This window comes from Spea bombifrons, chromosome 4 (assembly GCF_027358695.1).
Source record: "Spea bombifrons isolate aSpeBom1 chromosome 4, aSpeBom1.2.pri, whole genome shotgun sequence".
In the NCBI taxonomy this organism is placed as follows: domain Eukaryota; kingdom Metazoa; phylum Chordata; class Amphibia; order Anura; family Pelobatidae; genus Spea; species Spea bombifrons.
Window position 1 is genome coordinate 72,424,274 of NC_071090.1, and position 15,928 is coordinate 72,440,201.

Sequence of the window (15,928 nt, forward strand, 5' to 3'; positions counted from 1 at the left end):
CTGTGACTAATGAAAGGACAATATAAATCCCTGGGTGATAAGAGCAAGTCTATACTCTATACCTGTCATGGATAATAATAATAATAATACAACTGCTACTATTAACAACAATAACAACAATAATAGCTATTATTATTGCCGTTGTATTGTTGTTATAATTATTATTATTGTTGTTATTATAATGATTGTTATTATTGATGTTCTTGTGTTCATTATTATTAATGTAACGATCGCTATATACCCTGATCTAGCTAATGCGTTGGCTACTGTCACCCGCAGGCTGTTCAGTGCGCGATGCCCCCGGTGCCAGGGTACGTTGCCTCGCTCGGAGTTGGTGATGAGGGTCGGGGAACGTGTCTATCACACGGATTGTTTCCGGTGTTCGGTGTGCAGTCGCCGGCTCCTGCCGGGAGAGGAGATCAGTCTGAGAGACCAGGACTTGCTGTGCGGGGCAGATCACAGCCTTCCAGGTATGAAGCCCGCAGATGGTGAGGAATGACGCGCTGCTCTGCTTGTCCTTACTAAATATTCGGTCTAAGAGAGCCTTAAAAAATGGGGAGGGGGCATAGTTTACCCTAGAAACTCCGGATTAGCAGGGTCTCGTTTAACGACGTTTTCACTCTGTCTAGGAAAATGGGACAAAATCATATCATAAAACGAATACCCCCTCTAGTAATTGCAGCGATGTAATCTGTCCATGGTTTGGGATTATAGTTAATTAGGCATCCTGTCTGTTAATACTATGCTGTAGACTGTAGGCACTGTGGTCCTCTCGTAACGCTAAAACAGCGCTGTATAAAGGCTGATCAATGACAGTAGAGTCAGTAGCTGGCTTAGCTCTTTGGAGTCGTCTACCTGTGATAACCTAAAATCCGTACTAGCCTGGAACTAGCAGATCAGTTATTGTATGTGTTTCCTTATTTTCCCTTTCTCTTTGGTCGCTTTTACGTTATTTTATTTTCTGGTTTACTTTATTACCTAATGACTGCTTCCCTGGCCCCTGTCTATTTTCTCTGCTTGTTCACTGCATGGTCTTTGATTTCCCCCTCCCCAGTCATTTAGGTGACACTCTGCTTCCCCCGCAGACTCTGGCAGATCGTCATCCCTTAGGTCTCACATACATAAACAAAGCGAGAAGACCACCAGAGTACGGACTGTCCTTAACGAGAAGCAGCTTCACACCTTGAGGACCTGTTATGCGGCCAATCCCCGGCCAGACGCCCTAATGAAGGAGCAGTTGGTCGAGATGACTGGTTTAAGTCCCAGGGTAATCAGGGTCTGGTTTCAGAATAAGCGCTGTAAAGACAAGAAAAAATCTATCCTTATGAAGCAGCTCCAACAGCAGCAACAGCTTAATGACAAGACGGTGAGTTATAGCAGCAACAGACTGTACCCAGCCCATAACCCTCAGCCATAAGGCTGTGACCCACAAAGCTGGGTTATCAGGAGGCCAAATGGGGCAGCTGCGTATAGTCCAATGGGCCCATAGCTTCACCTCATGCCTCTGTAATGTAATTATAGGTGGCATTGGATGGTCATCTCCATATGTACCGTAGTAGACAGGGTCAGCGTTCTTTGGCTGAGTTCTGAGGTCATGCTTTCTGATGATGTCAGACACTACATAACCCAAATGAGGTTCGTGTGCCCTGTACTTCTATGCCTAAATATTGCAACTTCATTTTTGACACTAGTCCGGGTACTTAACAGTTAAAAATATATAAATATATATGTGCGTGTGTGTAGATAGATAGATACATATAGATACATCAGGTTAGAAATGCCTCATCTGTCTTCCCTCTGTTTTTCCTTTTAATTGTGACATTGAACTAGATGGGCATGATGGGACTTGTAGTCAGTGCAGTGTTTGTGTTTGACTCCAAGGTAAAGGTCCTACTGGGATCAAATATTGCCTGAGGGTTAAGCCCCTGTTAGGACTCTACATGTGTGGTTTATCTGTGTGTTTAGAATTCGTATTGATTAGCTAATCCATGTATGCATTCATGTAAATGTTATATGAGGGGCAGTTATCACCTGTGTCTACCCTCACAGAGCCTGCAGGGGTTGACAGGGACACCACTGGTGGCTGGGAGTCCCATCCGGCATGACAGCGCTCTGCAGGGCAATGCGGTGGAGGTGCAGACATATCAGCCACCTTGGAAGGCACTCAGTGACTTTGCATTACAGAGCGACCTGGAACAACCCGCATTCCAGCAGCTGGTGAGGAAGGAGCACACCTGGGGATCATTCATGGGTAGGGGTAGTGAGGAGAAGACGCGTGTAAAACAGGAAGGCTGGATGAGGTTGAGGCTGGTATACACCTTTTTCCTCTTGATGTTCTTTTAAACCCCTGAACAGTTCTTCTTTCACAGAGGTCTCTATGACCTTTTGCCTAAGAGATTACCCTAGTCTATCTCCTCTTTCTGCGTACCCTGCCAACTCATGTAGTAACCAGTTTCCTTTGTCTGCTTACCATGCCCAAACCTGTTCTTCCATCACAATGTATGCTCCCTTTTACCCTTCCTTTATTGCAGTTTGTTGGCTCAGGCTGGTCTCACTTGCCCCCCTATCAGGCTGTTTTGCCCTCACTGACATACTCCATTTCTTGTTCCAGGTATCCTTCTCCGAGTCTGGTTCCTTGGGGAACTCCTCTGGCAGTGATGTGACCTCCCTGTCCTCCCAACTCCCCGACACTCCCAACAGCATGGTCCCCAGCCCGGTGGAAACGTGAGGTCCTCACCTGCAGAGTGATCAGCATGGAGCCTGCATGAGACCCCTGTACCCCAAACAGACAGCAGTTCCCCTGAGCACCCACCTAGCTGGACCCTTGATAACAGCTCTGGGGGGTCACACCCCACTCCAGTCTGGATCCTTGCACATCCCTACTTTATACTGGGAATTTGGAAAGAAACAGGAAAACTGTGGTTCTTTTTTTTCCCACCCACAATTCATCTCGGAGGAGAATGATCGCTGGCCATACGTTTGGTTCTATAGCAGAACATGGATGTACTGGCTTCTTACCTGAACTAATGGGATATCAAATATTTATAGAAATATATAACAAATGCTGAGACGTTTGACGACCCTGGTAATTTATCTTGTGGATCGAGGACTTTATTATCGAACAAAAAAGTAAGTTATTAATATTTATTGTCAAAACTGCAGTTACGACGGATTAATATGAAATCTTAATAATAAAAATACTCAAAAGGACTGATTTCTTGTCTTAAATATCTGACATTCGTTGTTGAAAACCTCGGTGAAATTGGGTTTCTTTGTTATTTTAACCGCTGGCTCTAATAAAGTCGTTATATATATACAGATTATTAGATAGATTATTAGATATCAGGCTGAGTGCAGACGAATGGGTGGCAATTACATGGCTTAGTTTACCGACGTCATATTAACCCTTAATACTATATGTTAACGGAACTGACAATATAATCCATTCTGATAGATGAAGGGTTAAAATTAAACCGATCATTTTTGAGCTAAGGTTACTTTGAAAAACGAGATATATATAGAGAGAGAGGGGTATCTGAGTTTCTTGATTTAGTGTTGATTTGAGTAAAGCATGTAGTGCCAGAGTCTCCGTAACCAGAGACGGCATTTTTCAATCGAGCCCGGGATACTGCACTATCTAGGTCATCTGTACGCAGCTCACTCCCCAGTACCCCACATGCCGGCATCTCCTGCACATTGTGAATATATATATATATATATATATATATATATATATATATATATATATATATATATTATCCTCCATACAATAATATCCAGCTGGCAGTCTCCTTCAGTCTGTATATACAAGGGAACCAGGAAACATTCTGAGGATGATGAAAGAAAGGAGAGAGAAATAAAGTTTTGGGGTAGACAAGGCTAGAGGATGTGGAGTAGGGAGGACAGAAATGAGAGCACTATTATCATTATATTTACATAGATCCAACATATTCTGTAGCAATGAACAATGGGATCCCTGAAATTAGATAAATGTGTAGGCGAAAACGATCCAAAATATGCATCGTGCTTAGTGATTGAAATTGTATGCATTAAGAAGTTGGCCAGTACAGGGTTAAAGGATCGGTCTCAGTGTGCAGGGCAAGTAATGGGATTCTCCTATGATTATGTATGGTATAAGCTGTGAATACTTATTTAAAGGTTTTGTCCCAGGAACACACCCCAACAACATGTGAGTGGCCCATAGCTACTAAGGCCCTCTATTGACCAATGGTCTCCCAAAGTATTTTAGCTTTAGGGTGATGGCCCTAAACCAAAAGTCACCCTTAGAAAACTGTTAACCTTTTGACGCTTCGGATACAGGGACTGGAGGCAATAACAGACAGAACACTTAATGGCGGTGACGAGTTTGTGGGGTAACAGAAGGAAAGGGAAAAAGAAAACTAATAGCATTGGACTTAAATGGTTAAATCAGGGACACCTTCAGCTGAACCAGAACTCCCATGGTTATTAGCCATCATTTCAGCATGTCTGATAAAAGCCAGTCAGTGCTATCTAGGAAATGCAGGTAATGATGATGATGGTCTCAACATGGAGACCCCCTTTGTCACCTGTGATGAAGTCCATTGACACAGAGGCAAAGATGGAAATATTGAACAGTTATAAATAGCATGTTTTCAATCGTGATGCTCAATTATTACTTGTGATAGGCAGAGGCAATAAAAATGTCACTAAATCTGCAAAAAAGTAGTCTATACTATAGTGAAAGAGCCTGGGATTGTTCATGATCCTGTATGTTAGCCATGAATGGGGAATCGCCCTGTGTCTGCCCAGAACAGTGAGCTTGGTCTTATTACTTGTCTAGACAGCCGGCTGCCTGTTATCTCTCTCTGGCATCACCTGGAAATGATACACTCCAAGTCCCCGGTATGGCCGGCTCTGGGGTCCAGCCCATCTCCAAAAACCAGTCTGGCGTGTCCTGGTTTATTTTCCCAGCAGTTAATAGCTGTGTTTTGTGGAAGGGGGAAGGGGTTTTGGCCTCAGGTTAGAAAATGCCCAGGTCAGTTGCTGGGACATTTGTAGCCTTCCCTTTAACCGAGATCTCAGGAAATAAGCAGAGATACTGACTGTGGAGGAAACTCAAGCCCCAGTCCTCAGGCTCTCATGTTCCTCTTCTAAAGTTCCCTTTGCTGGTGGAGTCAATATAAGTTCATTTAATATAGTGGTACTTTAACCTTCCTAAAAAGCCACCCACGGCCCATTAACATGCCCTCAAAAGGTATTGAGAAGACCTCTTCTTTTTCTGAATAAGTATGTCTTAGTATTTATTCATGTTCTAGATAATTCTGTATTTTCCGGCAATCATAATGGTGCTACTAGGGGTGTATATGAAAAATATTGCATTATGCATTTTTTTGTGTCCCCAATTAAATAATAGAGTCATGTGGACATCCAGCCACAAGGATCTAGGCACAGTGACAGATTACCATCCCCAAACCTTGCACCCTTGAGGGGTATGAATATGTATATTTTGCTCCTGTAACCCATGGCAGGTCATCATCACTTTGCTTGAGGTCCTAGGGCTGCCATCACTACATGTGATTAATGCTGCTAGGGTCACCAGGAGCTCAGAAGGTTGTTTGCTGCTCACTGAAGTCTGAGGGAGTCTGAGCTCAAGTTTATTGTTAGATGCTGGGGAACTAGGAGCTAGATTGCAAGCTTCAGACACATAGTACTTCCTGCAGCATGGATTTATTGGTGTCCTGACAGTCTTTACTGCTCAGTACAACTTAAGTCTGCATGTGTCGCGGGGCATATAATCATGGCTTAACCCTTCATTATCATGTTGAAATAATATAAAATAGGCACATATATTATTATTTATTGTTTTATATAGGGCTATCATATTCCATAGCACTGTACAATGGGTAGACAGGACATAACAAGTAGTATATAGTATGGCAATCTGACTTACAGAAACAACAGAAGGATATATATATATATATATATAACATATATATATATATATAACCCAGGTACAATTCCATATAAGCATTAGGGCTTATACTATTGTCATGTAATTTGCATAGTTATATATATATAAAAATATATATATAAACATGCTTCCACACAGGTAATTCCACCACAAATATCCTGATTTTGAAGGTTTGAAAATCAACATTTACATCTATTTTTAAGTTTTATCTTTCTTTCGCTACAAAAAGTTAAAACATATTAAGGTACGTTTTTTTCTTGAGTTGTTGCATGGGTTATTTTTTTTATTAATTTCTGTTAAAGTGATTGAAGCAAAATACTTTAATATGTCTAAAAAAACATATAATGCTCAGATATATGAGTCTAGCAGCACCTTTTATTAAATCTATTTCAACAGGTAAATGTTAGGGAGCATATTTTAATAGTGCACGTATGGTGCTTGGACTCTTAGTTGTAAGTTGCAATATTAATAGTAACATATTCATTACTTAACATAAACATTTATTTTGATACAAGAAACAGATGCATATTGGAATGCAACAATGTTATATTTGTTTGAAACATTAGTAAACATAAGTGTGAAAACACATTTAGGAGTTTATTTAGTCAGATAAAAAGATTGTTGAACATTTTTAGCTCGCTGACTCTATGCAATATAAAAGCCCAACTGTAGTGAGCTTCAACTCACCTGGATATTAAAGTGTTAGTGACTACATGTCTTAACTCCAACTAGCCAGGGTTTTAGGAATCACAGAAGTATGGCTGGTGGTAAAAGCTGTGTTGTGTACTCCACTTGTAGAACTATACACACTTGACGTTGGTAAATGCTGCTCTGGTTTATGTTCTCATAGTTTCTGCTCCAAAGCTATTGTGACCTTAACATGATAGTACTGAGGTATCTATAGCTCCTAAGATATAGAGACTTTTCCATACACTTGAGCATTATTATGTCAATGTATACCGCTTTAATGTATTATTCCTGAAGCAAACACTGTGAAAGCAGCAAACATCCAAGGCAAAGTTCAGAAGATGAATTCATTTGAACACGTGCTTTATACCTTAAAGTACAGACATAAAGTGAGACACAGAAAAGATGTGCGTGAATCATGATCATACACATTGTTTGTCAGGTCAATGTTCCGAGAATAGATGACCTATAGAGACAGGTTATTTTACAGTATATTACGGAACAGTAGGGAAAGTTTAAGACAAAAAAATGCAAGATTTATAAGGAATACTATAAAATATTTAGAATATCTGGTTATAATATTTGATTGATATAGATTAAGAATTTAGTGTATAGAATACACATTTCAACATTCTTCAATATGCAGCATTTTTCTTTTTTTATGTGGAACATTAGTGCTTCTGTCGAGGGCAAGTCATAAAGAAGAGAAGGAATAGCTATAGGATGATGTTATAAGGAGAACTGATGGAGGTAGAGTTAGGGCCAGATTAATATTCTGATGCACAACAACTACCCTTTGACTGCCAAATGAAATTTAAACACCTGTGCTGTTGGAATGTTACACTCTCTATAGGGAGAGGCTGTAAAGAACATGTTGAGTTAAAGGAAGCTTTTCTGTCTGGGCCTGTGTCTTTTTCTTTCTCCCGCATGCCACTTTTTCCACTCACTTAAACACTTTCCTTCTGTGTATGTAATGTTATTCAAGACAGAAACTTCCCTTTAGTTTTCTCTACTTACTTTTCTTTTTGTTGTATACAAAAGTTGCTTTCGTATAGCATTTTTTCACACCTGCCTAAAACTTTTGCACAGCACTGTATATAACACATTTAAAAAAATTAAACACACTGTAACGTATAGGTATGCTTCTACGACAAAGTTATATCTGCCACTGCAGTCATTTAGCGTAAGGGGTCTAGGGTTTGGATCGGAAGCATGTTGGGGTCCTCTGAAGGATAACTGGGAGCAAGCTGTGCGTTCGATAATTTCTTGTGTCATTTTGTTCAGACATAGACTTTTCCTGGATTTGATTAGAATTGGTTATATTTGGATAGTTGCCAGAATAACCTGTAAGTTATTTCCCTTAGGTATACAATGATTTTCAGGCTTCAACAAACACGAGAGAACAAAAAACCATTTAAAGAGAGTGAGCTAGATGAGGATGTTTTCCAAGTCAATGATGACATGTTCTTGGACAGTGAAGCCCATTACCAACAAGTGGAGGATGCATTATACCACCTAGATGCTACCCATACACAGCAGCCTGACAAGCTACACTCAAAGTATCTCTGTGAAATTTACAATGACACAAAGAGATGGGTAATGCGCTCTCATTATTCATAGGCAAAATGAAAACACTTGCCTACTGAAACCTAAGTGGGTGGACATCAAGAAAGAAGCCAGTGCTCAAAAGTCTAATAATACTGAAGATAGCACAGATTTGTTGGTAGTATAGCCAAAAAGGGAAGTCACATGTTAAAAATATTCTGCTTGAGCAATGTAGGTTGGAACTGATAAGAACTTGATTTTGCTCCAATAGACTTTCTTTATCTGCAGATCTGGATGCTGACGTTGTTGTCTGTAATGTAATATTTTGGATGACTTTCCCTACTCAAAGGCCATACTGAGCTGATTCTTTATGGTGATGTAAATGAAGTCCTCCTTGTACAATGGATTTCCATTTGTTATAGGGGTCTGTTCACTAAACCAGGAGTTTGCAGCTCCCATACATTATTATATTTTATCAATGGCAGGCCCCAGTGAAAATGTCCGGCTGGATGTTTGAGACAGAAACTATTGTTTACTACAAGCAGTATGATATGTAGTCTAGTAGATGAGGTGGAGATAGTCAAACTGTAACACATAAATGACTAATATGCAGCGGTCTAAAAAACATTATACATTGCCTGTTAATGTTTTAAAAAGGAGCCTATCACAGTACTTTTCATATCTGATGTATATCTGATACTAGTAATAAAATTGATGCATTCCCCTTTAAAAGCTTGTAAGGCTCAGTTAAAAATGAATGGTGGAAACTTTAAAAGGTTCCTTCAATAGATGAGCAAACTTGTTGAAATGAGCCAGGTCTCTGAGATCAGGGCAGGAATTTAAATATTGGTTCAGCTATGGATTTTTATTTCTTTTCCGTTTTCATTTTTACTGATCTAGAGTAGAGTAAGGTGCGTCTTCTCCTGGCGTTCCATATACTCATATCTCTAACATCAACACCAAAGCCCCATTTCAAGCATTTCAAGTAGCTATTTGTTGGTTCCAACTATGTGAAACCGGATTTACATTGTATTCAGCAATAAAACTATGTTCTTAAATGGCTAAAGGGAAATTGATAAATATGCTACATAGAACATTGAAACTTGAATATTGTCTGTTGATGAACCTCAACACATATTAAACAATATAAGCATTATCAATGTATCAAAGTACATAATTTGCCATCTTATTTTGCAACGCTAAGCCCAAAGAAATGTTTACCATTAATTCAATAAAAGGGAAAGAGTCCAAAATTACGTATGTACAACACAGCATCACATCCAGTGATACAACATTTTGTCTGCATAGAATACCTTGTTTCTCTTGGAATAAAGCTCACCCTGTCATTTAAGTTACAAGCCTCTCCATAGGTCTTGTGAATGTATGTTTTTAAGGGGATCTGTCACATAATCATATTTTATTCCTCCTTAAGTGATTTCTTCTCTTTTGGTGGCAGGTTGCATTGTAATGGCAGAGGTGGTGATGGAGAAGAGTTGACTTTGAGACAGGAAACTGGGATGATACGTCCACCATGGACCTCAGCTTCAATGAGTTAAAAAGTCTACTTTTTGGGAATCAAATATTTCCAAAACTTTTATAACTTTTCTTAGCTTTTAGCATACATAACCATACTTATCATACCTACAGCTACTTAGGCCAAAGGGACAATTTTACATAAGGGAAGCTAATATTTGTGGCACAAGCTGGCAAATCCAATAAAATAAATGCATTACCTGTCCTTTATCTCGCTTGCCCATGCCTCATTTTAACCAACGCTGAGAGAGCCAATCAACAACAGCGGAATCTGTTTTCATTTACCTGGTGGGGCAACAAATAAAAGCTTTAAAAGCAATACTGGCGCCCAGCAGGGCACATAGGCAGGTGCGGCAGTTTCTGATTGCTAATAGAGTCTGGATAACAACTTAAATGTATAACACACCAACGTTTGTTACCTTTCTGGTTTATATTATTTGCATTGTTGTGGAATTCAAATCTCAATCATTTCATGTAATTATTACAAGGGAATGACTCCTCTCCTGTGGCAAAGTAGACGGGAAACCAAAATAAAGTTTGTATAAAAAAAAGCAATAACTGAGCCAAGTTTATAAAGTGATTTTACTACTGCAACAAAGTAATGCTTTTGCTGAATGTATAATTCCACCGGTTACTATGGTGATATTACCAGCTCTGCACCAGGACTGCTTTATAAACCCTAGTGTTTTCCAGGACACATATCATTTTTACATATTGCTGATATACAGCAGATATAAAGTGCTGCCCTGCAGTATGTATAACTAATTGGTTCCCTTCCATAAGTGTATATATCCCACATACTGCAGGGCAGCATTTTATCTGGGCTGTAATGTAAAAATTGTGTGTGTCCTGGAAAACATGGCCGATGTGGTCAGTACACGCCCATCATTAAAAAGATGTGCCTAAAAAAGGTTTTATTCCTATTTTTTCCCTCTTTCCTGCACCCAAATAACTGCATTCCCACACTAGCACCTAAGCTTCTGAGCTAAGACGCTTACATGCTAACGCCTTCAGCGGAGGCAGCCAGGGGAGGAGGAGGAAAATCAGACAGATTTTCTAACTCCATCAACTAAAGATCACGCATGCTCCAGTGTATCACTTTTTATTCTTCTATACCTTATTACACTTAAAGTGGATCCATCACCTAAAGAAAAGAAAAAACATACTGCCTGCATGCTGTGTTGATTCCTAAATAATTAATTAACAATCAACACAGTGCTTCTTACAGTAAGGTTGCTCAAAGGATATGACAAAACTAGAATTGACAGACTAAGACAAACTATTACATTGAGTAAAGAGGACCCTGTTCACAAACTTATAAGCTTGAAGATTCTAACTCAATATCACGGTCGGAATTCTGAGAATTACAATTTTCTGACTTGCATAAATACATGAATGTTATGTATAAAAAATGGTTCTGGTACAAAATTTTAAAAATTTTCCTGCCAACTGGAATTAGACATGAAGTCAGTTTTCAAACTGTGGCATGCCACTAAAACACACTCCACCAGATAATATCGAGTGCAGTGGTAGCGCTCGATTAGATCTAAGTAAGCTTTAATATAAACAGACAGTGTGTGTGGTGGCTGCCCTCTCCTCCGCTTGCTCCGTGTGGCAGATTCCCCTCTTAGTGCTTAAAAGGATTCTGTTTAAATAGGAATTCATTTTTGTGCATTTAATAGATCTGCAGATAAACCTGGAGTTTTCTCGGTAATATTCCACCCAGCCATAATACTGCGTCCGCTGCCCAGCACTCTAGACAAACAGAAACCGCACAGACCTTTCAGGATCTTGTGAAAGCGAGACGTTTTTATGCTCACCTGGAGTCAGGAGACCTGAGGAATGTTAGAAAGCTGTAAAGCCTCCTCGTTTAGGAGCCTTAAATCAATTGGCAACTTGAGACTGGAAGGAACTGGGTCAAATTCTGCTTCTGTAGTTAGGTTTCAGATGGAACAAATCAATATGTATGTATGTATGTGTATATATGTGTCTATGTATGTGTTTTGAGTCCTCGTGTGTGTAAACCTGAAAGTTCAACATATTTACAAAAGTGCTTATGCAGTAGTAAAACCAAGAGCCAGAAACAGAGAAGGTGTAATAAAAGGAGGCAGAAAGCCTTGTGCTTGATCATGTTTAGAAAATACACCCGTCTCCAGACCCCCTCCCCAACTTTCATATCTGTTACCTCCTGAGGGAGGGAGACCACAACGCTGGCTGGTCTATCAGGATGTCTCTAGTGTTTCATTGCTTCCTAGTATAACTTTGCTATAAATTAAATGTTTTGGCGTATGATGTCATACTCTGCCTGACAATTGGGGCTTGATGTTAATAATCAGAACATTATTCAAGCACTAGGATAGTTGCTATGTTTCTCATACCCAATAATCCAGGTGTGTAGAGTGTTTAGACCTTCTTATGATGTCTTCTGGGGCCTAGGGCATGGTTGGAGGTCCTTCCATGCAATAGTGTCATATCTGATTCTGAAACACTAAGGGGGCTCAGGGAAATTGCTGCACGGTGGCTTTGCCATACAGCGCCTGGGGCAGTTGCCCCTCTTTAACCACTGAAATTACAAGCCTAGATCTTGGTGTCTTACTGAAGGCTGGGGTGATGCTGATAAAGGAACTGTGGATGAAGGGAACAGACAATACAGATTTCTGCTAAATATACTGTATTTTCCTTTAAACAAATTTGTGATCATAAATTATCATGCAAAATTATTATTTTTATTACTTGTGCGGTGCCAATAAATATTTTGGTCTAAGGCCCTTAAGTATCCACAGCCGGCACTAGGCAGCACGGCTCTTTATTTCCGGTAATCTTTGGCTCAGTTTTATACCACAACCATGGGACATCTCTGCAACAGATATATGGAGCCCTTCGAACTCGATGTAGAAAGCTTAATCAAGAAAAGCTGAAGCACAGAATTCAATTGAAACCAAATGGTAACACCTATGAATACAAAATGACTCTTTGTTTGTGGTTCAAGTAAAGAATTACACTGCCGTTATCAAATGGGTGAAATGAATGATCATTAAACACAAAATCTGTAAAACTGGCTTCAAGAAACTTGACACGCGTTTGCTTTTCTAAGGCATCTTTTATTTCTGGTGACATAATGGTTGGGATGCAGAATAGTGGTGGGATTTGAAACAGTGACTTGGATTTTTCAATTAGATGTTTAATTGAAATACAAGCCTGCTTCTATTTGGGGTTAATGACATGCCACCTTAATTATTTATGGCACGTTGGCAGGTTTCCCAAAGCTGTAAATAGCTGAAGCTTGGATGAAGGAGGAGCAGGAACAAGGATATGCTCGGACACCTCTGAATTTTTTACACTAATACTAATTGCAGCCAACTCACAATGGAAAAAGACATTTATTTTTTGGAGAACACAAATTTAAACAAAACTTGGTTGACATGTGACTGAACTTTCAAAGCTATGGTCATTATTTGTATACAGTACAGAGAAGCCTATATTTAACAGAGAAATAACATTTTATACTCTAGTGTTTTTCCAGAGAATGCAATCTCTTGACATGAAGGCTTCTATATCACCAACATAGACTGCTCTGGGGTTCAATATGGTGATATTGAAAAATACATACAACTTGCCCAGTCCTCCCGACTTACCAGGTTCATTCAATAAACCTGTTGTCTTTAAGGTGATCGTTATGTGGGGCTTATTCACTAAAGCAGGCACCCAAATAACTGCACTATTTATGCACAACTACATTGTTTGCAGGGGACAGTGAAGCATGCTGGAGGTTCTTTGCAAGTTTGGGGCTGGATGTCTGCAAATGAAGTTGGGGATTTGGTCAGAATTATTGGTCTCCTCATGGCTGAGAAGTACAAGCAGATACTTATCCATCATGCATGACCATTAGGGAGGCATCTGATTGGCCCCCAACTTTAGTCTGCAGCATGACAATGACCCCAAACAAAGCAAAAGTATTTTGTGTAAAGAAGAACAAGGAGTACTGCAAGTGATGATACGGCCCCCACAGAGCCCTGATCTCCATATCATCTACTCTGTGGGATTACATGAAGAGAAAGAAGCTAACTAAATCCACAGAACTGTGGTTAGTTCTCCAAGATGTTTGGAACAACCTACGTGCCAAGTGTGTAAGTGTATGTAGGAAAATTGAAGCCGTTTAGAAGGCATAAGGCCCTCACACCAAATATTGATATTTTCCTTCTGTTCACTCATTTCACAAAACCAAAGGAGGCCTTTTGTATGCAATTATTTTAAATTAGTAGAAATATGTGATGTTCTGGAAGACAGCCACACATTTAAGACTCAAATCAAGGTTTGCTAAGAGTCTTTTGTTGGTCAACTCATACAGTCATACGTTGCATACTTTTAAAAAGAAAAATAAGGAACATGGTTTTAATCATACCTTATTACCTCTGTTGAAACAAGTTATTTGGAGTAGTTATGTTATTTGATGCCATTTTAATTTAAAAAAAATAGATTTACACTTTATCCCGCTCCAAATGAATGGCTGCAGAGGGAAAAATACAAAGTCAACTTACATGGGTTATAAACATGCAAACTCAATTTTTGGTTGTGTACTCCATGATGAAGGGGCTTAACTGGGTAAGAAGCATAATGTATATAATAATATAATTATCATAGCAGTTATCCACCTAGGTTATCTCTCACCTTTACTGAGACCATCTGCCTGTAGCCATGATTTTAAGCCTCTTGCAGTGGGTAACGTCCCCCACACAGTCTGAGATGGTGATGATGTAGGACACGCTGTACCCCGCCTGAAATCTTGGCCACCTCAGTAATTCTCATTTACCTATGACAATCTTCTGACAATCTCTCAACATCTGTCAAATACACCTTTGCAAACAACCTTTTGACGCACCAGTTCTTTTTCCACCTCCCATCTTCATCTTTTCCTTCCCTGACATTATGCACATAATTTGAAGAGAAGCTGTTAGTGAACGATGAAATATAAATCGGTGCTGACTGCTGAGATTTGTCAGAACTACACCCAAAATATAAATGTACTGTCATCTTTAAAAAAAAATGCTAAGCATCAAAGGGGATCGAACACTTCAAATGTATGGGCAACTAACTCTAACCCAAACTTTTATATATACATACACACTGTGCAAGTATACTTTACTAATACTATACTGTAATACTGAAGCACTGTATTCTTTATTCCGATATACTGATCTTATAATGGTGAACTTGGAGTTTCCTGACCTACAGTAACTTATGACGTACAGAGAAGAAACCATGAAGAACCCTGCTATATGCAACCAGTAAAACAGTGGGATTTGCTCCTGAACAATGATAGCAAATATATCTCTTATGTCCTTGATAGTATAGTGCTCTCTTCTTTTTTCTGCTGTACACAGATCGGTAGCGATTCAGCGAACACCAGGTCATTGACCGCGTCTAGCATAGAGATGTGTCCCTGTTAGGCCACATGGGACAAGAGAAAAGCTCCCCCCCCAATGTCGTTGTTAACAGAACCCTACATATTGTGTATTTCAATTAGATGGAGCAGTCTGCCACCGCCATGACACTACAATTATAACAACCCAGTCACATCAGAAAGAGAATAACTTATTTTATTGCAAGATATATAAGACAGAAATGTTCACTCACACACAACATTTATATTTGCAAAGCATTTACTTTAATATCAAGGAACATTAACCCAAACTCTGCACGTTGAACTCATTCCCATTACAAAAACAACCAAGAGCCCTCCCTATATGGTTAGGTCAAAGAGGCCAGTAAAATCTTAAACCACTCAGTATCTACATGATAAACATATAAATAAGTGTGCATTGAACACAAAGTGATTAGGTATAATTACAGAATTGTCACAATACTGTACATGTTATGGAAATCCCAGGCGTTCAAATATTTAAAATAAAGTTAAAAAAAAAAATCTTGTATTTCTTATTTATCTTCATCCTTTTTCAGAAAGAATCTTTGGGCAAGCTCCCAGTATTGACGTGGGAAACGGCTGGAGAATTCCAGGTAGTGCTGAGAATTTTCTGGGAGCAGAAAAGAAAGTAAATGTTGCTGTGAATGTGAATCTTAAAAAGGACAAGAATACCAAGGAAGACTTTCAAATGCATATGTAAACTAAGAAAGGGGGGTACTGGCGCCCACTCATTCATCTAACACATCACAAACAGCCAGAGATTTATTTCTTGATCCTGATCCCAGTGT

The 15,928-nt window shown here is 39.4% G+C and overlaps 2 protein-coding genes across 3 annotated transcripts in view; one reads left to right on the plus strand and one right to left on the minus strand.

Moving 5' to 3' along the window:
* Window positions 1-3,202, plus strand: part of ISL2 (ISL LIM homeobox 2) — an 8,144-nt gene extending 4,942 nt beyond the window's left edge. Inside the window, exons 3-6 of the mRNA XM_053464568.1 lie at window positions 280-470; window positions 1,086-1,366; window positions 2,050-2,217; window positions 2,612-3,202. Of these exons, the coding sequence (XP_053320543.1) occupies window positions 280-470; window positions 1,086-1,366; window positions 2,050-2,217; window positions 2,612-2,728 (757 nt within the window). The 3' untranslated portion in view covers window positions 2,729-3,202. The remainder of the gene's footprint in view (window positions 1-279; window positions 471-1,085; window positions 1,367-2,049; window positions 2,218-2,611) is intronic.
* Window positions 3,203-15,294: 12,092 nt separating this feature from the next.
* SCAPER (S-phase cyclin A associated protein in the ER) overlaps window positions 15,295-15,928 on the minus strand; it is a 115,741-nt gene continuing 115,107 nt past the window's right edge. For both annotated transcript variants that reach the window (XM_053464558.1, XM_053464557.1), the window contains exon 31: window positions 15,295-15,750. In XM_053464558.1, coding sequence (XP_053320533.1) covers window positions 15,653-15,750 — 98 coding nt within the window. In that variant the 3' untranslated portion in view covers window positions 15,295-15,652. The remainder of the gene's footprint in view (window positions 15,751-15,928) is intronic.